The sequence below is a fragment of the Sylvia atricapilla genome, chromosome 3 (genome assembly GCF_009819655.1).
Source record: "Sylvia atricapilla isolate bSylAtr1 chromosome 3, bSylAtr1.pri, whole genome shotgun sequence".
NCBI classification, from domain to species: domain Eukaryota; kingdom Metazoa; phylum Chordata; class Aves; order Passeriformes; family Sylviidae; genus Sylvia; species Sylvia atricapilla.
Genome location: NC_089142.1, coordinates 20,398,753 through 20,425,345, shown reverse-complemented (window position 1 = coordinate 20,425,345; position 26,593 = coordinate 20,398,753). Strand labels below are relative to the sequence as shown.

Here is a 26,593-nt window from a genome sequence, read left to right as displayed (position 1 = left end):
GATGGAAGCTGGACATCCTGTGTTTTCAAAAATTTCTCTCAAGAAGGAACACCAAGCAATTACAAGAATATTTTTCTGAAGGTAATGGCACCAAGACATTCCCCTGTTTACTGGCTGTGCACTCTAAACCCTGTTGCTCAGGATTTTTGCAGGGGGGAAGAGTGCAGTATCTGAAAAGAGGAGTTTGTTTCCTCAGTAGCTAATGTTGCATCTACAACTCATCACAATTCTTGGTGCACATTTTTGACTAGTTTCTTCCGTGTGGCTTATTTTTTTTTTTATGTGCTGATTCATTGTGCAAAGAACATGAATTACGCAGTAAAGTCATTGAAAAATCTCTACAAAACATGCAGAGGGGCTCCTCCTCACCACTCTTCATAATTAGCTTTAATTTTCACATGCCACCCTCTACTCCTTGAACTTCTTGACAGCTCAGAAGCACAGAGAGTTCTTGAAGCATTCCTGAAGGTGTGTTGACACCATCCATTAAGGCAGGAGCTAATTTGAGAAAACAAAAGTCATCTTTACCTTGCCATTCTCTCTGGGCTTTGCTCTGAACAGCCATAGTATTAAAGAAAGAGGAAGGAAATAATGTAGATCCCAAACAATATATGCTTTACATTGGGTTGAAAACAACCTGACTTCAGGAATTTGGGATTTGGTAACAATCTGGACACTCATGAAGATCACAGAACACAAACATACTATTCTATCTGGGAGATGTTTAAACAGGAAAATCATTTGTCAGCATTATTTATTGCCCGATTTTATTCTCCCATGTGGAGCTCCAAGCAAACTGCACTAAGCAATTCTGGAAGGAAAAGTTTCTGTCCAGTGTACTAAAATTGCTTCTGTGCTTTCTAAAGAGCTGTGCTCTTTTCACTTAAATGGTGTTTTATAACTTATATTGCAAAAGGGATGAATTAAAAACAAAACAAAACCCCAAACAACCAAGCAAAAAATCCCCCAAAACCAACAAACCCCGCCCCCCCCCCCCAAAAAAAAAACCACCCAAAACCAGCACTATGTTTCTCAACTGGTTCTTCAGCAACAATGTCAATTGTAATTGGAGGATTGCTAAATTCTGTAATTGGTGTTGTGAGGATTTTGTGGCTTTGTTTATATTATTTGGATAAAAGTGGGCCAAATTCCCACCTCGTTAGCATCTGTGCTCATATTGATGGCACAGATCCTTGCAGTTCAGCCACCTGCAAAGCCTCTGCTGTTTTGTTGAGTCTCTCTGGCACCCTCAGGAATCTGTGCTGTTTTGACTTGGTGGAGCAAGGTGCAGTCAGATGGCAGTCATAGGCTTGTCCACATTGTGGGTGATTTTAGCCTGCTAAGCTCACTGAGATCTTGTGCCGAAGCTTTGATATAAAGTGAACTTGGGCTGAAGGGAAGGCTTGGCCTATACTTACATGAGAAACTGTTTATAATCTCTGAATCTAAGACACAAAACCAGCAGAGTTTCAATTAAGAAACCTGTGTGTCAGTTGGCTGCATATTTCCTTTGGTATGTGATCAAGGACACTGCTTTGTGGTCAGCTTAAGCCACTTTAAAATTGTATTACCATTAACTTCAGTGGGGCAGGTTCTCCTTAAACTATATTCAGCTTTTCAAGCAATGCTAGTAATGGTCAAATGACTTAAGAGTGCTACCTGAAAAATTACCCTAACAATAGTAATGCCTAAAAGGCAAGTGTTCAGCTGAGCTCATGGGTTGCTCCAACTCACTGTGCAGCTGCACAAGGAGAGAAAAAGATGCAAATGGTGCGGTGACTGCCTGAGGACTGGTCAAACACAGGTCAGTAAAGAGCCACTGTCTTGCCTGGAGGTTGCTGCCCTGCAGCACTCCACTCCCCTGCTGTGGAGCAATCTTTACCTCTGAAAAAGTGTGGCTACCAGGAACACACTCTGGCCTGTGCTAAGTACTGAACCAACCCGAGCTCAGGAGGGAGTTTAGGAAAAAAATTGGCTAACTTGGATGTAAAAAGTACCGGAGACCTGCTGAGCCACACAACAGTATTGAGGATCAGAATGCAGTGCCAAGGAAACCATCCTGACACTATTTAATTCGATAGAATAGGTGTAGCATAAAGTAGCAATTATTTTAGTAATGGAAATTCACAGAAACATCAAGATCAAAACTTGGAACTTTGCATGTATGTCACAACAAGCAGCTTTTCTGCCAAAAAAGGGTTTGCACCCAGAGTTCACTTTCCTGTGTCTGTCTTTTGGGCCACCTAATAGTTACATTTTCCTTTAAATACTTTTCTATAAAGCAAATTCTGGTAAAACCAAGCATCAAAAAGCTAAAGACTTAAACGGGATTTCATCCTGTCTCTACCTACAGGTGAGAGAGAGCCAGGCATACACCTGCCAGCTGGGCTGCCTGACTGACAGGCAGCAGATGAGACCCAGGGGACCACAGCATCAGCAGCTGAAGCTGACTACAAGTTTTTCTGAGTCGGCCAGGACCCCACAGACTATTCAAGGTTACAGAAGTATAAAGTAAGAGAAAAAAATGTCCCTAAAAAGAAGAAAAGGAGAGGTCCTCCCAACAAACTTACAATGCGCAGCACCTCTGAAAGGAAAGAGACTAAGGTGCAAGGTCTCCAGAGGTTGCAGAGCTATTTTAAGGCTAGAGAGAGATGAAAATAAAAGGCAGCATATGCAGGGCTGAATCAGAAATTGACCTGTAGTAAACAATATCTTTTTTAATTGAAGCAGGAAATTATATCAATATTTTTTTCCAGTTTGTTACAGGTCTACTACTGAAAAAACAGTATGTCTTTAAAACACAAATATTTTAAAGGCCATTTAACAGCTATATTTGTCTCTCATCAATTTTTTTTAATTTTAACTAATGATTGACATAATGTTTTGAACAGTTTAGTCCAGATGACTGCAATTATGTAGCTTCAAGAACAAAATGAGTATCTTTTTCTTGTCTATCTACTATGCAATGCTTAGCAATAGTATCTGTATCTATAATCAAAAGTATCTGCATACTTTTTAAAAAGTGTTTGCCTACTAAAGTACCAGGAAACTTGTCCATATGGACAATGAGCTATTTAAATACATTTGCAGTTCCACTTTAAAAACTAAGCTTTAAGCACGGGATTGTAAGATGGCCAAACCCAGAGAAAACAAAAACAAAGCAACATTTGTGAATACTTTACCATTTTTACAGTCACCTCCTTGCAGGAAAAATGGCAGCGACTGCTCAAGAGAGGCTCTCTGTCTGCCCTAAGCAGCAAGCCTGTGGCTAGGACAGTGTGCAGTCATTGCAGCCCCAAGTGGTGCTCCTGGCAGTCTCCTTCACCAGATGGCCCGACTGTAAGTAATAGTAAGTTACTCCTGTATGAAAACTTCTTCAGAACCAGTGACACCTTTGAGTAACAACTGCAAAGGTCAGCCTTCAGCTTCAGTGAAGTGAACATTGAAAAACAATTTGGCAACACACTTCTAACATCATAAAGGACGACAACTCCCCCTGATTAAAGGGCAGTGGGATCATGGCCTCCAATTTCTACTCACAGCTTTGACATTTCCACAGTAATCGGGACATGTTCTGGCAACTTTAAGAAGTACTAACTCTCAAATCTTTCTACTCTTGTCTGGAAAAAAAATCAGTAATTCATTTAATCCAATATGAGGATCCTAGTACGGGGGCATGGAAGCAGTGCACTGTATCTCTGATTAACACAGTAATTCAAGATACCAGTGATTTGAGACAGCTGTTTGGTCAGAGCTTTGCTTTACCATATCACTGATTGAATGTATTTATTTAATATTTTATTTAAATTTTTTTCCCCTTGGGAGTGGTATTTAAGTAGTCTGAGATTTGTCATACAAAAAGCCATCAGCATTCCGCAAATACAGGGAAGTGTAAGCTTTATTACTCTTTTTTATTTAATGCTTCACAAGATGTTGCAGGCTGACATTAACACTGTGAATGGGCTGTAGGGCAAAAAGTATCTCTTCATTTCCCTGATTGTCAGGGCATTACCTGTTTGTCTTGCACATCTCTGCTGCTGACTGGGAGGTCATAGGGATGGCTGAAACATCCTGGTGGGACTGGAGTGGGCTGTAGGAAGCCAAACAGTACTGCATTTTTTCATGCTGATTTAGGATGCAGACTACCCTGGTACCCTACTGTCTATACTAGCTTTTCCTGCTGTGCAAAACAACCCAGTTAATTCTCGAGTTAGTGGCTGGTCATAAATCACTGTGAAAGCAGTGTGGGTGGTAGGGATTTGGATCTGAGTATCAAAACTCTGCTACCTCTGGCTAGTTCCACAGTGTGCACTCCCTGGTAGAGGATTGGATGTAGTTTCTGTAGTTCATGCATGGGTTTTATGTCAAGCAAACAGATACAATCTAGTTTCACAAAGATGAAGCGCTGAGAAAGTGCATTGAGTTCAAATTCATCTATCCTTGCAAACCAGAGGGAGAGTGCAAAGCAGTTGTGTGCCTCACAAGGGCAGAAGTTTTATTTGTGGGAATCTGTACTGTCACCAGCAGAGTTCCTGGGGAAATGTAACTGTGGGCTTAAGGCCTATTTATCCATTAGCTTGTCCTCAAAGATTTTCTCCGTGTAGCCTTAACTTAAACCAGCAAAGAGCCTTGTTGAAACTGCTGCTTTTCTCTTTTTCTTTTTTAAAGAGACCAGCTCTGTGCTTTTATTTCATTCTGTAGAGTACACAAGCTGACATTATTACCCACATGCTTAGCAGTGCCTCTGCTGTAACCGATGACGCTCGTACTTAAATGCACTAGGAAGACAGGAGTGGGCTGAAGCCATTTTTAGAACAACATGCTATTTCCTTTTTTAGTGCTGACTCATTCACTGTACCTTGTGGTATGTTTACCCCAATTGCTTGCTGCTTTGGAGGCTGTTGAATGGGTGAGGAAGGAATATTAATCAGTGACACATCACGCTGTGCTCCAGAGCTACAGTCATGGTGAGTGTGATGCCCTTGCCTATTTTTTGGCTCTATTGTAGGAATTATTTTTCTTTAACTAGCATTCAAAGTTATTTCAGTTCTGGAAACCATAAGTGACTCTTTTGTGAACATCCTTTCAACATAGTTATCTAATTCATATCCTTTTTTTTTTTTTTCTGTTATGAATCTTTGCTCTTTGCTAATACTCATATCAGAATGGAATTAATCAAAGTCATTGCACTGTACACATGTGAAACCTAATTAGCCAAAACAGCTGACGAAGACAGAGCAGATCTCACAGCTCATTTATCTTTTTCTTAATGTATTATATATTGAAATTAAAATGACTTGGGAAACAGTAGCAGCCACTATGGCTAAAACTATACAAAAGTGTGCATTATTGCATGTGTGTTCTACTTGGGCTGTTTCGCCTGCTGAGTGTTTGGTGCCCAGAAATGCACTGAAATGCTCATTTTTTCTGCATTCAGAATAGAAATTAAAGCTCCATACATAATAATTGCAGCTCATTATTCACAAAATATGTTCTGATAAATGTTGTTAGTGTACAAATGGTTGCCCTCTGCTCTTGAGGTGGTAGTTGATCAACTGATTGACATTGTAGCCCTCCCAAATGAGCTTCTCACTCTTCTCCTCTCTCTTGCCCCTGTGTGTTCCCTTTACCTCCACCGTAGAAGGCATGATGCAAATCTGATCTGAGTTTTAAATGAGGAAAAGAATCACTATTTTATACAGATTTATTTCAATAAATTTAGTTCTCTTAAACCATCCACTTTAAGACTAGATGGCCACCCATGCTTGAAAAAGGCATGTTGGCTGAATCACCTCTGACAGCACCACACTCCCACTCCAAGGACATGCTTTAGCTGCAAGGACTCTGTGTGGAGAAGGGAATAGAAACCCTGATAGAAGAGCCAGAGATTAAGCTTGGACATTTACCAGGTTAAAGAAATACTTGCTTTAAACTCTAGGACATGACTGAAGCATATCATAAGCAGACAACTTCAAAATCTCTTGTCTCATCTCCTGTTTCTAGGCAGTTGTTAATTTGCTAGCAGCTTCCTTCTTAGAAAGAAAATTCCTATATTCTCTCTTCAGAGTTTCAGTTTGAAGGAAAAGAAGCTCAGTAATTATGGTGGAAGACAAAGTGGAAGCCCAGAAACATAAGACAGAAAATAAAGTCTCAAGCACAAGCCTAGGACTGCCATGGCCCTTCAGTTTGAGATTCTGCATATCAAGTCTCAGTAGAAAACAGAAGTAGAAATTTCTCATGCAGATACTGGAAAAAAATAACAGAAAAACCCCCAATAGATTGAAAAGTGAGTTGGCTACTGGGAAACCTCACATAAGTAGGTAGTACAACAAAAGCTATGTTTATACATATAAATAAATGGATAATACTAATATATAAACATAGAAATTATGAGGTATGCTTACGTATTTGTTTATTCATTGAAGGACTATAATTTCACAGCTTTATTTTTAAAAGAATTAAAATATATATAGCTGACATTAGTCAGGACAATTGTATTTAATATCACTTTAAAAACAGCCCCTGCAAAAGGCCTTGGGCTTTTATGCTAATTTGTTCACTTGTGCACCTCAGGGAAATCTGCTCCTGCACATCAACTTCATAATACCTTGAATTCTCATTGCCATCTACTTTTGAGCAAGGCAGTGAAGTCTCCTGGGTAAGGATTGTGACATGTTTTTCTACCTTTCCAAGTTTCTGACCCTAATGATTATTTTTATCCAATCACTATTCAGGGATGCTGCTTATACTGCCATAAGAAAAATTAAATATCCCTCCTCAGTTTTGCAGACAGAGCAGTTGAATTGTGCAGCAATTAACAAATTACATTTCCTGGGTCAGAGAGAAAGTTCCTGGCAGACCTAATAATGGGACATATTTCTGATCTTAATGATTACATCGTGACAGCCCAACATCCCTCAAAGTAGAAGTTTCAAAAGCAAGCATTTATTTAGTTATGACATTGACAGCATGAAGTCCCTTCCATTTGTTTGCTGACCTTGGGCTAGTGAATAAGCCAGCCACTCAGTCTGAAGGATATTTATGCTCAGAATGGCATATTGTGATATGATGTAACTTACGCTTTATTTTAATATTTTATAATGAGAATATTTCTGTCATAGAATTCCTTATATTATTGTTTTGGACACAAGTATAGATTCCCTGTGGTAGTAACTGAGCACTTGAGCCTTAACACATTTCCATTGTAGAATCACTGTTAATAGAAAATGGGTATTATCCCATTTTTAGAGGGTCCTTATAAACAAAGATCACAAAATCACTGTGCAGCAAAAAATTTGAATTCACATCTCCTAGATTTTGAGCTGGATAAACCTTCCTAATTACTGAATGAAAATTCCTTTCTGTAGTAAACCTAATTCACAAAAAGCATAAAAAAAGACTGTAAAGTAGTGTGCTTCCCTGACCCCTAGGCTTGCCACTGGGCTTGATCTAAGGCTCAGTGATAGCCAAGTTAGTTTGTGAGCTCATCTTTCACATTCACTTGAGGATGCCGATATAAGTTGGGAGTAAGGAGAAAGCCAATGAAAAGTAAAAATTCATGGCTTCTGCAAAGACAAATGAGATTTAGGAATGGGGGGAGGAGGAAGAAGAAACAATGAAATGTGATTGAGAAGGAAAGTGCTAAACTCAAAAGAGGTATAGAGGAACCAGAATTGTCAGAGTAGAAGTATAATGGGAAGGAAAAAAACTAGTCATATCTAAACTTCTCTGTAATGTCACAGCTGTATGCTTGGTTTTAGAACATAGACACTTCACACAGAGTGGAAGTCTGCACATGACGCACTTCCAGTTCTGGCTCCTTGAGTCAGATCAAAAACTTCCAGGGTAGTGCAGTCTATTTTACATACATGAGAATGTACTTGGATATGATAAAATGCCACAGCTGTCAGTCTAAATTGGAATCAATTTGCATGGTAATGCTCTGAGGGCTGCAATTTATTTTCCTTTCTCTGCAATCAGAAACTTTCCCTGCTTCAGTAGGAAAGATTGATCCTGGATGTCTGCATATGCATTTGAAAAGATCTGGTTCTTCAAGTGTGACTCATTGCTATTGGACACCTATAGCTCTGAGGAGAGTTCTGCACAAAAGCACAATCATTTCTGCAAGCCCCAGAGAAACTAAAAATCTCCAAATACAATTCTCACATTAACATGATTTCCTCATGTTAATGTGAGAATTGGTGACATTTGGGAGAAAGAGGAGTTCCTTAAAAAGGAATAGAAGAGAACACACTCAGAACAATGGGGGCTTTGCAGGCCACACTTAGTATAAATTACTAAAGGAATATTTGTATATTTGTGTATTTAATTTTTTCCGGTGACTAAGCTAGCTGAAGAAGTCATCCTCTGAGGTACTCTCTCCTTTCTGCTTTGCACCCACTAAAGTTCTCTGTATGGTCTGATGTGTTTATGTCACTTACGATGGGATTGTACCGGACATAGGCCAGGTAAATTATGCAAATGTCCAAAACCAGTATTTGGGAATGTATTTTTTAAATCCATGTAACTTCATGATCCAGATAATTGCAGCATGATAAACAGTAACATTAATGTGACTTTGGGGTGGAAAATGGCATCAAGCAGAAGGTATTAAAATTTAAATGTAGGAGAGAGTGGGAGCTTCTTTGTTGCTGCAAGAGAAAACATGTAGAACACCATCAAAACCAGTCTGAGGCCCAGGCCTGAAGTATCTCTCTCCCTGAGATACTCAGGTACATTTTAACATAAATGTTGTCATAGTATGGTTTCTGAAGAGGCTCAGTTCAATATGATCCTGGGTGATCCAATCATTAAAAAGAAATATGTGGGTGATCATTACCACAGCAAAGCAATTTGGTACACCAGTAAATCTATTCTTCTGTTGCTTGCAAAAACATGGAGAAAATTAATAAAAGAACACAAAAATAGGATTCCCCACAGCCTGTTTTTAAATCGCTCATGCATAGATGTACTTGAAACACTTTTTCTAGCTCTCAGACTGCTGAGAGAACTGTTACTTTTTTAGTGTGATATATATATTTCATCAAGGTGTTCAGTGTGAACTCCAAAGATGAAAACACGTCTACTGACCTGAAATTAATTTGTATTGCACGTGTTTTATAGTTTTTAATCTGTGGTCTACAAACAAAGACAAAGCCAGAGATTTCTCACTTTAATGGAATATCTGATATCTGCATTAGGAAAGCCACACAGAATTTCTTTGAGAGGTACCTTGGTATATTTTTTAGGATGACAATGGCATATACTGTGATGCTCTTTTCATTAAAAAGCTCAAGAAAATCTTCCTCTTACCTGAAGGTAATGACACGGCCTCAAGGAAGGTTTGATTTCCTGATGAACCAGAGGCTTATCTAAGTTCAGTGATGATTTGCGATAAGCTTCTTTAGCCTGACTTACTGTAAGCGTGGACCAAGAACTCCTTTTCATATATTTACTATCAGGGGTCATTGGTAGCCCTTCGCAAGCCGAACACTTCACATCGTTGTTACTTTTGGAAGTCTTCAATGAGAGATCCCCAAAATGCCCCTGGAGTGCCTCAGGATAGCAATGGGATATATGATCTGCATGGTGCCTATTTACCACACTAGGGGTTCGGTAAGTGCTATCACTGTCCAAATTATCATCAGAGCTCCACCAGCTACTCATTCCAGATTTATGCTTCCCTTCTGGTTTTCGCTCCTTACTTTTACTCCTTTTGCTATGCTTGGAATGGTGTCCATGGTGATGATCGTCCCCTCGACTGTCTCCCTTTGTTCCATTAACATTGCCCTTGGATGATCCTTCCAGAGAATGAGATTTAGTAAAAAGTTTCTGGACGGAATGAACGAGATGGCGTATCCTTCCCGGGCTCTCACTGCGTTGCTCCGCAGCTGTTGAGGTCCGCTGGTACTGTAAAGTGTGAAACCCATCCCGGTGAAGAGGAAGCTGTTTCTCAAATTGGTCCAAAAGATTTGCAGGAATACGGTTGATCTTAGGGTTACCGTGAGACATGGCGCAGTCGTCTCTTGAGTCGTAATGTGAGCTGTAGTGCATTCTGGGGAAAGTGCTACTTGACATGTGATCGCCCATTACCATGGGCATCATCATGCACTCAGAATGAATGGAGCTGCGTGGGGAGCAACGGTGGTGGTCCAGCGGGCAACTCTCCGTGGGGCTGAGAAGATACGATGGCCTTGGCTCCTGCCCATGGTGGATATGGTCGTGGGTATGGTCACAATCTTCAGGGGATGCTAAGCCACAAGTATGAGCTGAACATAACTGTGGTTGATTGCGACTACCAGATAATCCTTTCATATTCCTCGGAGCAGGAGAGTATCTTTCTTCATTGAAGTGCGGAGAAGGCGACCATGAGTACTGCTGGTCTGTCATGAGAACACATAAAACCTGTGTTATGTGTCTGATTAAAAGATTAACTTGCAAATTCCAAGTATATTGAAAAACGAAACATTTTTTCTCTATGACCTTGATGGAAAGTCTCATCTTTCATGAAATTTCTTCCACCATTTTAAAACCGATTAAAATTGTTCACTATGAGCAAAGTATGGGGTGAATACAGCCTCCTTTCTCTTTGCAAAATTTTCTGCTAGCGATTCTAGATGTTATGAAGCTATTAATTGTGTAAATTTACTCAAATTTAATGGATACATTCAAGTATTCAGATTATTATTTAATATTTAAAGCTCATATGTCAAGCTTTGTTGCTAATCCTTAAGTTACGTGGGTCTAGTTTCTATTTTTGTGGCTTCACAGTTGGATATATAAAATGTATCCTTTCTCCATGGAGTCATTTTTGTACCATAAATTGAACTTCATTTTCTTCCATGAATCTCAGCTTCATGATCCTAAGTTCACTCTTCATAAGTACAAATAATAAACAGCAAGAAGATAAAAATATGAGCGTTCTGAAATGAAGCTAAATTTTTATATTGCTAAACAGTTTATTAATAAGTATTTCATACTATTTGAACATCTGTTAACCTTAGTCCAGAAGTATTATTGCTATTACCATGCATGTAGAGTATTCTCTATTAGGCAGTTATCCCCTTTTTATGACCACACTACAAAATATTTACACTACAAAATATTTACTTAACAACTCCAAGTTATTCCTGAAAAAGAGCAAATATATTTAGGTACAAGCTATGGGGTTTTATATACTTGATTACTTGTTGCTATGAATCACGTGCTCCAAGTTGTGGTTATTATGCAAGCATGATTGCTATAAAGAAGTAGCTTGTAAGCAAAGATTTTGATACTTAAGCCTTTGATTTTTTTCTTTCATGCAATTCCTTGCAGCTGTCAAATGTTACAAACAGAAAATTAAAAACAACCCCAGAAATACTTCAATTTCATTTTCTCATTCACTTTCCCTCTTCAATTTCAGCTTATTTAAGAAACATTTCAATAGCAGACAAAGAGATAAGATGCAAGATAATCCTTTAGAGGATAAGACAGATGTGTAAGTGTTTATACAACCCACTTAGCACAGCCTTTCTGCAAATTTGCTCTAAGAATCTGAATAATCTTGCACAGGTGGTTGATACAAGGAAGTTGCAGGTCTCAACCAGAATGGAAGCTGGAGAATATCTATTAAGTGGACACTTGAAACCAAGCTGTAGAAATACCACAGTAATTGACAGCACTTTGTTCCTAACCATATGACAAAAGTCTTTTAAACTGTATTTCCATTGCTGGTGAAAACTCAATGCCTGGATACTGTCATGAAACAGATCAATATTCATATATCTCTAATTTTATTCAACTAATATGTGTTACAGCATGATACCCTCAGTACATAAGGCAATTGGTTGCAAGTCTTTAGCATCAGCTATTTCATAACCTAAATGCTGTATATTTCCTATTGTGGGAGATGCTTTGATAATTTCATTACACCCCAATTTCAACTGAGTTGTTAATTTTAATATGAATGCAGCATTAAGCTAACAATTGGTGAAGCATTTTTCAGCCTAGGCACAATGATGCCACATTGGAGTCAAAGATGGATTTAGGGGTACAAATGTGACCTTCATACTTTATCATGGCATCAAACTGATGGGTCTGTGCATGTATCCTTTTCTACTTCTATTTTGTTTTCCTGTCTGTTTCTTTTACTTAATTCTTGTCTGTTATCACATTAAAATAAAATCTTATTACTGCTGATTACTCAGTCTGTTGTCCTATTTAGGTTATAATACCTTGCATAAATGTAGTTACAGGAAGGAAATATAACTGTTTTTTCTGAAATGACGTAATTTTGATTATATACAGACATGGCAGTAAATTATAACAGTGCTTTGGAATTCAGCCACATAAGTAGTCCTGTAATTAGTGGTACTTTATCCAGGATATTGCCAAACATTACCAGGGGAATAATAATGGACCATGTGCTGAATTTATTTGGCCTGTATTTCCCATAAAGGGCTCCCAAAGCACCTGATAGAGATTATTACTGTAGTTCTTACAAACCCATGAGGTTAGACAGACTCAAGAAGTTTTTTTTTTACATGAGGGTAGTAAAACACTGGAAGAGGTTGATCTAGTTGAACATGTCCCTGCCGGTTACAGGGAGGTTGGATTAGATGATCTATCAAGGTGTCTTCCAGCCCAAACTGTTCTGATTCTATGTGGAAGGTACTATTCTCTGTCTAAAGATATAGGAAGTTACAATATAGGAAAAATTTTCCAAAGTGCTTATGGATTTTCTGATATTAATGTTCACAGAGGTGTGAGCCAGAGGGAGGTAAAAGGAAGCTCTTCTGTCACTCTAACAGCATGATGAGAGTCAACCCCAAGCCTTCTCATCACAATCTTGAACATCTATGAATGAATATAACTTGTACTATGCCTCACCAATGTATTTAGACAAAAAAGTAAAGGCATGGCTGACATCCAGAATGAAAGAAAGAGAATAAGAAACTGATTTTAAATGAGTTCTTGAGCCCAGACTTGCTAGTCCCTGGTGATTTCTTTAGGCCTCATGCAACATCAAACATAGCCCAAAAGGCTTCAAACATTTTCATCTTGTTACATCCCTAGGAATTATGAGATGTGATGATTTGACTACCCTGCTATGGATAATCTAACATCTTTTCTGTCCCTCAAGGCTCCCTGTGATTCCAGCTCATTGCAACTATAGAAAAATACAATGTTCTGTATGTTGTTTTCACATAGCGTGCTCCCATATAGCATTTTATGTACTCCATGGAATGTCTGAATTATTTTGTTTGAAACACAGTAGCTAGAAACTGCTTTGTTTAGTAATTGCCCTCTTTTAACTCTGCCATAGAGTTAAGCTCCCAAATTACTTACATGCCCATCATTTAAATTTATCAGTCCAATTAGGTTTGTCTATCTAGGACATCAAACTTGTTCTTTGTCCTCAACACAACCACTTCTTCATACAAATCTTTTGAAAAATCTTCAGATATTTGAAATACAATATACACATTTACCAAATAATTTGTCCTTTGTATTATTAAGTCAACTTTCTTCAAGGAGACTGAAGTGCTTGAAACAGTTGAGCTGCAGCTGAATGAAATACTGTGTGGTACCAGAGCAGTGTAATTGCCCATGCGCTGGCTCTTAGCCTGCCAAGAAAAATGTGCTAGCTTAAAATTTAATTAGGCTAACATGCTTTTCCAGCATTTGTAAGGGGCTAAAAGTATGTCTGTGGTCAATGACCACAGCTCAGCTGATTCATAAAAATTCATAAAGCCACAGCAATTTTTTCCTTAATCCTCTCAAAAGAAATTTAACATTTTGGTATAATTAAATAGTTTCATATTTGATAGATCAAGTAATGACAGATTTGACTGAAGCTTTAGTCTATATCTTGAAGTTTTTACAGTGGCTTCTCTGTTTGCTCTGGGCAATCACTCTAAAAACATAAAATGCCACCATCAGAACTAAAGAGCTAAAGCAAGACAGAAGAACAAATAAATATAACTCAAAGCAGACAAAGAGAAAGATGAATTGGAACAGAGAAAAATGCATTATATGAGAGCATAGGAATGCCTTTTTTTAGATTTCATCAGACCAAAATGGAATCTTCCAATTAACTGCAGTGGACAGTCAGATAATACTTAAAGACTGGGGTTGGGGGTGGACCTAGAACAAGACATGGGCTTTTATGTCAGAGAATCCAGTAATTCCAAAACCCTGAAAATCCCTTAAAGCTCTTCTTTTTCAGAGACTACTGTACAGATATGTCAACCTTTACCCTTGGCAGATGTGAGGATTTCTTCATCCCTTCTTATCTCTTTCAACTCTTTCCCTGTTATACCACGTCATGCTTTCCTTTTGGTTCTCCTGTTTTCAATTCTGGACTCTCTGAGAGTTGTTCTCTTGCTCCAAGTAGACATTGGTTTTCCTGTGTTTGGGGTCTGACTACAATTTTTAGATCATCCAAGTTAGTATCAAGGAAAGAAAGATAGGTTCAAGGACCAAGAATAATGTTTGAAATGATGAATTAGAATTGTTATTAATGTTCTAGGTCGGGAGGCTAAAACCCTCTAAGTAATGGAACATCAGAACTGTGCATTTCTAGGGTTCCTGGAACACTGCTGTTGGCTAAAGAGCATCAATATAAAAACACAGAAATTTCACAGACATTAAAAAGAAGTTCATATCTCCAAAAATCTTTTTGTGCGTTGTATATTAGAAGCAAGGTTTCAGGCCATGATAATACTCTCTGCAACTACTAAGTGATGCCTGATATTTTTCTTACTTTTCTTTCTATTGCGAAATTAATTTGAATTTGCTTAACCTTATAAGCCCATCAGTAAACCACTTTCTCATCTGAAACATCTGTGCTGTTTTCATTGGAGAAGGAACAGTTCTTCTGCCCAGTGTAACCAGGAAAATGCACTGCTGCAAAGAGATATCTAATCTAGCTTACAAAAAGAGATGGTACACAAAACCAGACTGCTGCATGTTGCTGTTTCACACAGTTGAATCACTGTTGGAATGCATTATGAAAAATATATACTCAGCACTTAACCTATAACTAATAAGAAATGAAATATTGGGAAAATAGGAATATTAATTAATCAAGAAGACTTAAACATGAAAATGGATAATTAAAATATTTTAGCTGGAAAAATGTCTGTCCAAAGTCTGCACTAAGTAGTATTATATGAGCACTGTTTCCTCATTAATTATTATAGTATTTTTCTCATTTCTATTCTAGCCTTGAAAATGAATATTTACAAGGATTGAGAAGATTGACTAATTGGCCAAATGCAAGGAGGAAGTTCTGGAAATGTAAATGCCTTAAGTTTCTGCTATGGTCTCATGAGATTCCAACCTATTTATGTAGCACAACATCTGGTACAAAATTTACATAAAATTGCGAAGATTGAGTGACCATCTTCCAGTTTTAGAAGATGACTTGTATTTTTAGTGATGTGTGTGCTCTTCATGCAATGCATTGACCTTTCCGTGAATTCCTACATTCCTCAGGCCACTTGAAATATTGAACACTGAGTGGCATCGCCAAAGACAAATTATGCTGGTTCTCATGGTACCATTGCAATAAGGTACTTTTTGCACCCTGTCTCTCTGCACAGTCTAAGGAAAGAAGTAGGTGGTTCTGAGGGCTTAAAGCCAAACACCAAAATGCCCAAAACTGTCAAAACAGCACATGGGCTGCAAGTGGATGTTTGATTTGTTCTGACACATAAACCTGAAAACCAAACACTGCTCTATTCAGAATGCTGGGCACTGTGTGGCAGACATGTATGGCTGTTTTTGCTAGCCATGCAAACAGACCTACAGGCTGTGTCCAGCCCATAAACTTCTGCCATCACAGATTCATACTACATAAATAGGAACTGATACAAAGGTATGATTTCAAGAACAACACCAGCCAGAGATCATTACAACTATGCAGTCTGGATATGGTTTTATTTTTGACTGAGAAACTGGCATGATTCTTCTGAAGCCTGAACTTGTGTCCAGAAACAACAGATGAATACTACCCTTCATGTACATATATGTCTCTGCTGACTATGGCAAAAACTGTGGCTGACAAGCTCCAGTGCAGCAACCTACACCCAAAATGCATAAGTTGAGGTGATGTGGGGCACATAGATACTGCTAGACCATGGAAAATGTTTTGAGAGCTCAAGCTAATTCAGTGGAACCACATAACAAATAATTACCAAGGGTAAAATGGTTTTTGTAACTCCCATATTAGATAAAAATGGACATTCAAATTGTATTGTTAGAACAGCACCAGAGTCCAGAACATACCAAAGTGGAGTATAGTCAGAAAACCTAAAAGAGATGTAAGGACCATGTGGAATGCTGTGATTTATTCAGTACAGTCAGTTTTGAGCACTGTTATGCTGGTGACTGCATGTGGACATAGTTGATGGCACCAAATCCTATCGTTCAGCCCAACAGTTTTCCACATCTATCCATCTTTCAAATAAAGATTAGTAGACTGACAGTCCAACATCTCAAGGGATTTATTTCTGAGATAAATAAGCATGATAAGAGAAAAGGGTATAATGTAGCAGGACAAGAATGACCTAAAATCACTAACACATAAGCTTATTTTCTGGAAAAATCCAGCTGCATGGAGTCAACTGGGGCTTCATATGTGGATATCATTGAACAGTGGGTTATAGTGCTTCCAAACACAGAGCAGAAATGCTAGCCCAACACCATTACACTTCTTTCATTCCTTACTGTGCCTGGCTTTATACATTTCCTTTCCTAAAGGATAAAATTTTGCTACTTGCAGTTATTAGGTCATGAGACAATCCATTTCCCTCAGGGTCATAAAACTGCCACTATTTTCTCAGCAATTAAAGGTAGCCAAAGTAATTGCACAGTACAACTTAAAGGTTTACCCAAAAATCTATGCACAACTCTGGAAGTACAAGGGAAATCCTTGTCATGTTGATAGCAGTAACAAATCTTTCATTAACTTCATGGGGCCAGGATTAGTTGCAAACATTTCCTGAGAAAAGTTCTTGGTCATTTTATCTATGACATCAGTGTTACTGGAGGTAGATCTAATCAGGGCTGCAGTTTTGCAGAATGCACAATTTGTGCTGGACTGGAATAAATGTGCTAGAAACCTGCAAGGGTTCCCAGTCAGAAAGATGATGGCATGGAAGGATAAAACTGGTTCTTTTGAAATACTGCCTGTGGTAGCATAATTGCCAAAATTTAGTCCCAAGGATCCAAGCCACTTGGACCAGCTATTCAGCTCAATGGAACCACCAAATCTCCAAGGTTTCTTTTCTACTAAGAAATGCTTATCATTGATTCTTAAATGAAAATCAAACAAAAGAAATAATGCTGACATTTATGATCTCCTACCCTCATTTTTTTCTCAATGTTTCTGGAATTCTTCTGAATTTGTCCACTTTTTCTGATGATATATCACAGAGGAGGTTTTCCCCTCCATCCAATACTAAGGGGACTGCAAGAACTAATTCTCATGTATCCAAGCAAAAATATTTATTGTATAGTCCCTTTAAATGACCTTTTATTATTTCTTTAAAATGTGGATAAATTTTAAAGATTTCACTTATTTTACAGAGTGCTTTTCTGGGAAAGAAATAATGCAATAATCAATTACTGAAAGCATTGATTATTGCCAGGGAACAATGACTTCTTGATTTAAAATACCATTCTATTTCAGAATTACCCTTATAGGTTTTGTTGTTGTTGTTGTTGTTGGGTTTGTGGTTTTTTTTAACATCAATTCAGCTTTTAAATTATCAGACCTGAAAAAAAATTAATTGAATTTCTCTTTGCTTCAGCATCAGTTCTTTGCAGACTTTTGATTCTCCAAAAAATTGTAGTTTGAACCATGGTCTGACTGCAAAACATTATTTTACTTTTTGGAGTTCATCATTATGTGCTCAGGTGTACACCCTTGGTGCTCCCTCTTGCTGCTTTGCCATTGTATGGTGAACTTTTCTGTTCAGTTCAACCCACTGAGATGGGGGAGGACTCATCCTGATTTTCCTATGGGGTACAGGAAGAAATAGCAGCCTGGTGACAAGATCCCTTTTAAACCTGTTGTCATAGTAACAGGCAGACAATCTTCCTCTTTACATAACCTCCAGATTGGGAATTTTTCAAATGAGGGTGCTGTCTCTTTTCTGCCTGGCTGAGCTCTGTTTTGGATCTATGACAAACACTGCAAACATTAATTGCCTTTCCCCACAATCACTAGCACCCAGATTTTCCATGTGGCAGTGAAGGGCCAAATGGTGGCTCCTGTTCCTGGGACAAGGTGTTGGTTTAAGTACCCCCACTCTGGGTGAGTTTGAGACAAGGCATCTCAATATGCTGCTGTCTGTTCTCTTATGAAGAGAAATGACATTATAAATAGATGGAAAAACAAGTGAAGCTGCACAGTGAAAGGTGACAGCTGAACTCAGCACTGAAAGCTGGGATTGCTTTACCAATCTTTGCTGAAATTTATGCTGCTGCACTGCTTCTGCTAGTGCAAACTGGCTTGGGAAGACAGTGGTCTATGTGCCCAGCACTCTGACACAAAACTGCAATCATTTGCCTCCACACTGGAAGCATCTCCACCACTCTGGTTGTGCCAAATTTTTCCCACTCTCAACAGAACCTGTTGAGAAAAGTTCTTGGTTGGGGCATTCGTGGACAGCAGGGACAACGAGCTCTGCAGACCTGAGATATTCTAGAAACACGTGGTTTTATTGCAAGGGTCGTGGGTAAAGAGGGCTGCTTTCAGCCACCAGCCTCGGCTGAAGCAAAGCCCTTAAAGAGAGAGAGGGTGAGAGAGTGAGTGGGTATGAGATAAGGGAGGCAAAAAGCTATGAGTGGTAAGAGAGGTAAAAAGAGTGCTGGGGTCAGGGCAGTAAGGAGAGAGGGAGGGAGAAGAAGCAGAGGGAGAGAGCGGGCAAGATAAGGGGCGAAGAGGCAAGAGAGGTAAAAGGGGCGAGAAGAGGCAAAGAGGTAAGAGGTAAGAGTGCAGGGAGAAGAGCAGGGAAAGAGCAGGGAAAAAGAGAGCGGTGAGAGGGGAAGGAGCAAGAGAGTAAGAGAGTAAGAGGTAAGAGGTAAGAGAGTAGGAGGTAAGAGAGTAAGAGGGCGAGGACCTTGTTACAACACATTATATCTCCTTTTGTGTTGAATAGTCTAATTTACAGTGACCAACGGCGCAAGATACAAAACCTACAAACTATGCATGCAACCTACGAGAGAGAACTACTAAATTACCATATCATCCTATATTCTAAACTCTAAAGACTACTCTCCTTATCTACTTTTTCCTTGATGCCTTGGCAGGGTGGAGATTGACTGCTTTCTTGGGTCCTTTTGTTTTCTGTCCTTCGCTCTATCTCCAGTTAATCACTGTCTTCCTGCCTGCCATGCCTACATCTCAAAGCTAGCCTTCATTTCTATTTCACTCACAAATTTTATATCTCCAGTATTTCTTACCAGACAATCATATCCATAAGCCCTTCCTGTTCCATCTTTCCCAACAAGAACCCATCCAGCAATGACGAATATGGAGGTAGAGCATGGTAACTTTTTTCTGAGGAAATCAAGAGTACATCATTTAAGCTGCTCATCATAGGAATACAGGCTTCACATAGAAAAAAGGCTTCACAGTTTATCCTTTTGAAAAGGGAACATCCAGTGAGGACACTCCTTGAGAAAGGCAGGGGTGGCTAAATAGTCAGTCTCTCATCTTATCATCTCGTCTCTGTTGCAGCCATCACACTCTTCATGGAAAGGTAAATGTTGCATGTCATGTACACACCCAGGTGTTACTGAGGTCAGCAGGCCATGAGGGAGTGAAAAAGATCCCTTCTTTGATAACATCCCATATATAAAATAATTTAGAACAGAAATATTTGTTTTGGAATGCATAACGTCCTTTTTGTTCTGCAGTAGAAATGGATGAATAATTCACTACAAATATCGTTTGATTATTCTTACATTCTTACAAATATCTTTGCCTGTTTATGAATTGACCTTGGGCCGAATGGGATTTTTGCAGTTATTTGACATTATGATGTATTTAATTTTTAGAAATAGCTTTTGATCTGCAGACTGTTAGTAAGCATTTGTTGCCAACAATGTCTAATTATAATTCTGGACTGTTAGCATGTTTTTGTATGATCAGGACATATAATATGATTTTGTTCTATGACTGAAAGTAATTTACAGAATAAGTTCCCAAGAATACCTAAAATGAATTTAAAGTTTAAAAGTTATTTTCTGAAAAACATTTACTATTATTTCATTAAAATTTTCTACAGTCTTGATTTTCATATCAATAAGCTTCTACACTAAAGTTTTAGGTACACAAAAATGAAGGATATGAAGTGGAATTATTTCAAGATATGATGGAATAAGACAAATAAGAAAGGCTATTTTTTTCAGTATCTGTTCATCAAGTGACAATAAGCAAATTATAGTGTGACACTGAATCATATTAGGGCACATCATATTTAAAATCTCTTGAAAATTTGAAAGGCTTTTATACTGTCATACCAAATCACCTGGCTACATATTTTTTATTATATGACAAAAAGATAGCCCAGTGGTTAGAGGATTAACTTGGGAGATCTGCAGTCAAGTTTTCTATCAGCCATAAAGTAATTTTTTGGTTCAGGCCAAGGCCATGGGCAGGGTTGTCAGTTGCTATGGAGAGGCTTGACCTAACCTCACTGGGTTGCAGTGATCCTTTGTTCATATCTCTTGTAGACTCCCTATTTCAATTCCTCATAGGACTAGAATAAATCTTCTGCACCTCTGAGTGTAAGTGTCACAAACTAGGGCAACATTCAGTCTGTGGCCCATCTAGGAATTTAAACCAGAGTGTCACTGTGTCTGCTGGTGACTGGGATGAGTGTCACTGTTGTGGTTACACATGGCCAAGCCATGTGTCTGACTGAAGTCCCACCAGCCCCAGTCAATCTACAGGTGTTTAACTGTCCCTAGATGCTCTGGTAGAAAGTGAACCAAGGCATGGATGTGGCACAGATGAGAGTCAAGAGCTCGCTGACAACCACTCCTCTGTCCTTGGGAAATTTCCTGTAGTTCCTGGTACATGAAGCTAAAACCCTTAAGAAGTGGTCAGATATGGACTGCACTGAGTAAAGAGGGATAATACAGCAGAAGGACAGACAGACTGAAAAGTCAGGACTCTGTTCATGTTTTCATTTCAAGAACAGCCATGTCCTTTCTTCCTTCCAACACATAAGGTCATAAAGGCATGATCATGCAATCAACAGTGATTAAATAACCATGAGTTACTGTCTGACACTTGAACCTTACCAATTAATCAAAAGCATCAACTGTGAAATGAAAATACATTTTTGTAACCTGCCCTTAAACTCCCTTACAGTTTACTTTGCAATCGGGGCATGTTAAGAGCATTATTAGTAACTGCAACCTGTTTTACAGGTTTCAACCTTTGCATTAACATCAAGTCAGTACCCATTCTTGAAGAGAAACAGCAATTTACTGTAGTAAAAACCTTTAGTGCAAATTCTCTTTCTTTGCTTGACACTAGATGCTGCTAACTAATAAATGTGTTTAAAGTAAATGCTTACCTTACCTGTAAAAAGGAGTTAAAATAATTTTTCAGTAATCTATTTTCCCTTCTTTACTCTATACATGCATTACCTCTTAAAATATACGTTTAAAGAGAAGTTCATCCCATCTTCCCTATTCACATTTTTTTAACTATTTGAATGCCTTTCAAACATGGCATTTTTCATGTCTCTTATTAAGATTGCACTGTTTGCTTTTGACACCTAAAGCAAAATATTGCCTTACCCTTTACATGCTTAAAGTAAACAAGACTGAGAAATTTTCAAATAGCACAGAAAAGAGTCATTTCAATAAATGGTTCTTTCCTAATACAGTAACATTATTTAGATAATATAAACACCAGCTAGAAGAAAGCTTGGAATGAAAGATCTCCAGTTTCCATGAGACAGTGAGCTGCTTGAGATTACACATCAGATCTATTGCTCCCATCACCATGACCTGATACCTTTATTTTCTTATTTGGTTATATCTTATTTGACATATTCCTAGTGAAAAGGATAGGAATTTTTTGTGAGTGTGGATTGTGTAACAATAATGCTTATCACCCTGAACTCTGGTAACAAATAAAAGTTAATGGAAAAGCTATGAAGTATTGTTCTCAAAAAATGACTGTTAATGTTTGGATAAGTGTTGTTTTTTTTTTTTTTTTTTTAAGGAATACATTGCACTTCTGCCTGTTTTAACTAATGAGGTCTCTTATAGAATCAATAGTGGGAAAGAATTGAGATCAATCCTATCCCTTGATACCTTTTTCCAATTAAGGCAGTGGGTAATTTTATTAAAAATACTATTTCATGACTATTCAGCATTTTCACTCTTGTGAGATACTGTGCAAACATTAATTAAACTCCACCAAAGCCCCAAACCTCACTAGGAAATTCTAAACTCATTTTACAAACAAGGACCTGGAGCCAGAGACCTTTCAAACCAGAGAGATCATAACTTAAAGCTCCTTGGGACAATGAGAGTCTAGAATAATGAATGGCCCTCCAATTACAGCTACCTCAAAGAACATCCTCCTGTCTTGACTTAAGGCAATTTACTCTACTTCTCAAGAAAAGCCCTTTCTGTGTTTTCTTCAGCGAGGAAGGTCTCTAGCAGTCTGTCAGATTGAGGCTGTTCACACAAAATTATGACATAGTCATTGGGTTATGTATATACAGAAAAGAAGAGAATCTATTTCCATAGTCCAGGGATTAGGGTATCCATCCAGAATCATATTTCTCTCCAATGAATAATTAACTTTATACACATGCAACAGCAAGAAAAACTGAAGACTGAGAAAGATCTGTTTGCAGCTTTTTTCACTTACGTTATTGTGCTGTTTTTGCACGGAAGTGCAAATACAGTTCATTGATTGAATGCAAATCTTCAAGTGACAGAACACAACACTTGGGCAAAGACAGAAAGACAGATAGGTCCAATCCATTTGTAGAGGTGTAGTACATCAGCACAGCTGTAACTGCAGAGCTTGTCTACACAGATTTTAACTAGCTATCCCACAATTTTTCTAAAAGTCTTTCCAATTTCAGTGATTTTTTTTAGGGAAGAAGGGGATATTATATGTTTTTACACTACTGGTGATATCCAGTCCATTTGCTTTGACCACCTCCAGTTTGGTAATTAGGTCAGGAGGACAGGATTTTCTACTGAAAATATTAAAGCCATTCACCTCTCCCATGTATTATCTAGCAATCTTTGGTGCTTACTTTCAGAGGACTGTAATAAGGCCAAAATTTAGGAGGAAGGACTGATTTTTTCTTTGCTTTTGGCAATTTTTTCAGTCATTTGACCATAAATAGTTGAAATGTTTGAAAACAGCTTAATTTCTTTGTAGTCTAGTTCTTATTTGTTGTTCTTATTGCTGTTTTACTTCCCTGTTTCTCATTTCTGACTAATCCTCCATCTTCTTCCTAGTCATGGTTCTGGATGATTGGCCAGTTAGAATATATCTTCGTGTTAAGTTTTGATTACCTATTTCATAAGAGGGTCCTTGCTCCTACAGACACCTGATATTTAATATTATTGACTTGTATATCATTTACTTTGGCTTCAGAAATCCTGCATTTCTTTCTGAAATAAATGGGAAGGAGAACAATCTTGACATGCCTATAAAGCATGGCTTATCTCACTCTTCATTAAGCTTCTAAAGTAGGCCGAACCTGCTATGTCCCAGAAAAGTCTATCACTCTTCATTGACTCTAAAAGAAGTTCTGAGATCTACAGTTTAGACATCTACATCTAAAATACTTTCCAACTCTCATATGAGATGAATTCTAACCCAGGGCATCTGAACTCCTTCATGTGTGCTATGAAATGGGACAGCAGGGTGAAAAAACTCCGAATGTCCAAGAGAGCTGAGAGACTTGTTCATTTCATGACTCCTCCATAGGATCTACTTGTGAGATTCCTGGGAAGCTTCATGTTTAATGATATCTTCCCTTTTACACCACTTTAATTAAAGCAGAAAGTGGCTGAGGTTTCTTCAGTCTCTTCCTTAACACATTACTCTGTCTAATCTTTGGAATGTATCCTGCAGCTTTTTTTTCACTTGTTTTGGAATGTTAAGTGAATAAACAAGTCCAGTACAGATATTTTTACATTGAACATTTATGACATTCCCTAATTTGAGTGCAACTGAGTGGCAACACTACTTGTTTGAGAAAATCCTCTTCTAAGAGATTAGCTAAACAGAAGGGCACAACCAATATGAGTTCACACTCCTTGTACTAACTGCTTGGGTAGTTTTCCTTAACATGGCAACTATAATTTATCTTCTTAGCAGTGGGTAATAATAAGGTCAAGGCAAAAGTTTATAATATTCTTGTCAACTACAACAATATCCTAATTTAAAAAAAAAAAAAAAAAAAAAGCTGTTGCAGTATATTAACATAAGTATATGCACAAAAAGAAAAATTACTTTACACTGATTTTTTGAAATGTAAGTACGCTCATATTGAAAAAAGGGAGCTTTAAGTAGCAAACACATAGAAACCACTTCCCATATTGCTTTTCTAAAAATAACCACACGAAGTAATTGCATATAAATCAAAATTTTGATGGATTTCACATAAAGCAGTAACAATCTGAGCATGAAATTCCAGGAACAGAAACTCAATTTTTCACAATCTAAATGTATAAAACTGAAGCCAGTGGGCCATTTTAGTAAGACAAGTATCAAGATTTCACTCATGGGCTTTAAGAGTCTCTGTGTCCTTCTTGCTTCTGTTATTTTTTCAGATTGAAAAGGTAACACTGAAAACTGTCTGCATTTAGGATGCTCTCTAAAGAGTAAGGCAAAGAAAAAAAGGCAAAAGAAGCAAGGTTGCTAATTTCCTTGAACACCTTCTTTTGAACTCTCGGTTGCTGAGTGTTAACACTCACACCTGATCGTTTTCCTCTAACCTTATAGAGCAGGTGGGAAATGGCCAGCAGGGTTTGGCTGGGTTTTTTGGCGGCTGCGGGCGGCACCAGGCGGTGCGGCGCCGGCCGCGGGCTGCAGCGCAGCGCCCTGAGCGCCAGCCCCGCGGTGCGCCCGGCCTCGGGGCGCACGACAGTACCGGCGCTCTGAGAGACGTGTCTGTACCTAGCTCCTCCTCTGGCGTCCCTGGAAAACTGAAGCCCGACTTGAGCAGATCGCCACCCTCTTCTTCTGAAAAGACAGAAACAAAGTAGCTATTTAATAACTCTGATATTTTGCTACATCCAGACATAACTCTCCAGTAGTTTTTCAATCCACTCAGTGATACCGACTACCATTCAGGACCTCTGTTAATGTGAAGCTGCTGAGTTGCTATTACCTGCAGTATCTGTCCATTTGCCAGTTTTTCAAGTGTTCTTCTATTAGTAATACTATTAATTATTATAATTTTGCTAGACATTTTTAAATCACTAGTGCAATAATATTCATAAATGCCTTTTTTGTAACATCTTTTACATTGTTCTTTCCAATTTTTAGTAGTTACATTAAACTGCATTGCCTTTTAGCCTTTAGCCAGAAGAGTCCTTATTGTTGATCCTCCAGTTGTACCTCTGGCACTTCCCACACATGATTCTTAGGCCACTTTTATTACCTTTTATACACAAACATTTCAATTCTGCCATTGTGAACTATGATAATTCTGCGATGATGACTTTTTCCTATCAATAACATTTACTTTTTTTCCAGTGATAACTTCTGTAATTGTGGGAGAGTATTTAAACATGGATGATATGTATATGCTGTATGAATGCAGAAACCACCTGAACGGCCTGAGTGCAGCTCTGAGCTACCCTGCCTTTATTCCTTTCAGAGCTGCAGTTGCCTCTGCATTGCCCTCTTGTCATGCTAGCATATAAACTAATTTTGGATGTGGCATCTAAGCTAGATATTTCTGTAATGGAGCTGCAAATGGAAAACTGGGTCAATAACAATTCCATGAAATGCAGGATTTGCTTCAGAATACATACATTACAACACAAAATATGTCAGAAATATGTTTCATGTATTTACTCAATATCACATTTTTAATGGTTTTCTTTTTCCATATTCTCTATGTTTGCTGGTGTCTCAAGTGGGAGGGAATTGAATACACACAGCCTTCCACTGTCCTCTTTCTTAGCATCTGTGTATGTTATAAGACACCCCAGAAAATCTGGGAAATAATGAAGCACTTCATATCCTCTCACTATACATTCAATCAGCAGCTCTTGAAAGAAAGATAAAATCAGGTATTGCAGACCATATTTTCCTGTTGCACAACCAAGGGCTGATGACTTCCAAAAAACTCACATCAGTTCATGTTACCATACCCTCAGGCAGACATTTCTGTAAGGTCAAACCAACTCAGACTTTTCTTAAGAGTACCTCAGTGAGACCAGCTGGTTTTTTGTGGTGCAGCTTACAACAGACACACAGTTTTGCCTGTTTCAATGCTCCATTTAACAAACACATGCATCTTGCATATTTCTTGGTCTTGGTTACATTTTGAATTTGTACTCCTATTTTTTTCCAATTATCTCACAGCAAGGA

General features: G+C 38.3%; 1 protein-coding gene across 1 annotated transcript in view; it reads right to left on the bottom strand.

Moving 5' to 3' along the window:
- The window catches only part of DLGAP2 (DLG associated protein 2), a 97,854-nt gene extending 72,660 nt beyond the window's left edge, over window positions 1-25,194 (bottom strand). The window contains exons 1-2 of the mRNA XM_066314899.1: window positions 25,169-25,194; window positions 9,313-10,382 (exon numbers count right to left, since the gene is read on the bottom strand). Of these exons, the coding sequence (XP_066170996.1) occupies window positions 9,313-10,314 (1,002 nt within the window). The 5' untranslated portion in view covers window positions 10,315-10,382; window positions 25,169-25,194. The remainder of the gene's footprint in view (window positions 1-9,312; window positions 10,383-25,168) is intronic.
- Between the last annotated feature and the right edge of the window lie 1,399 nt (window positions 25,195-26,593).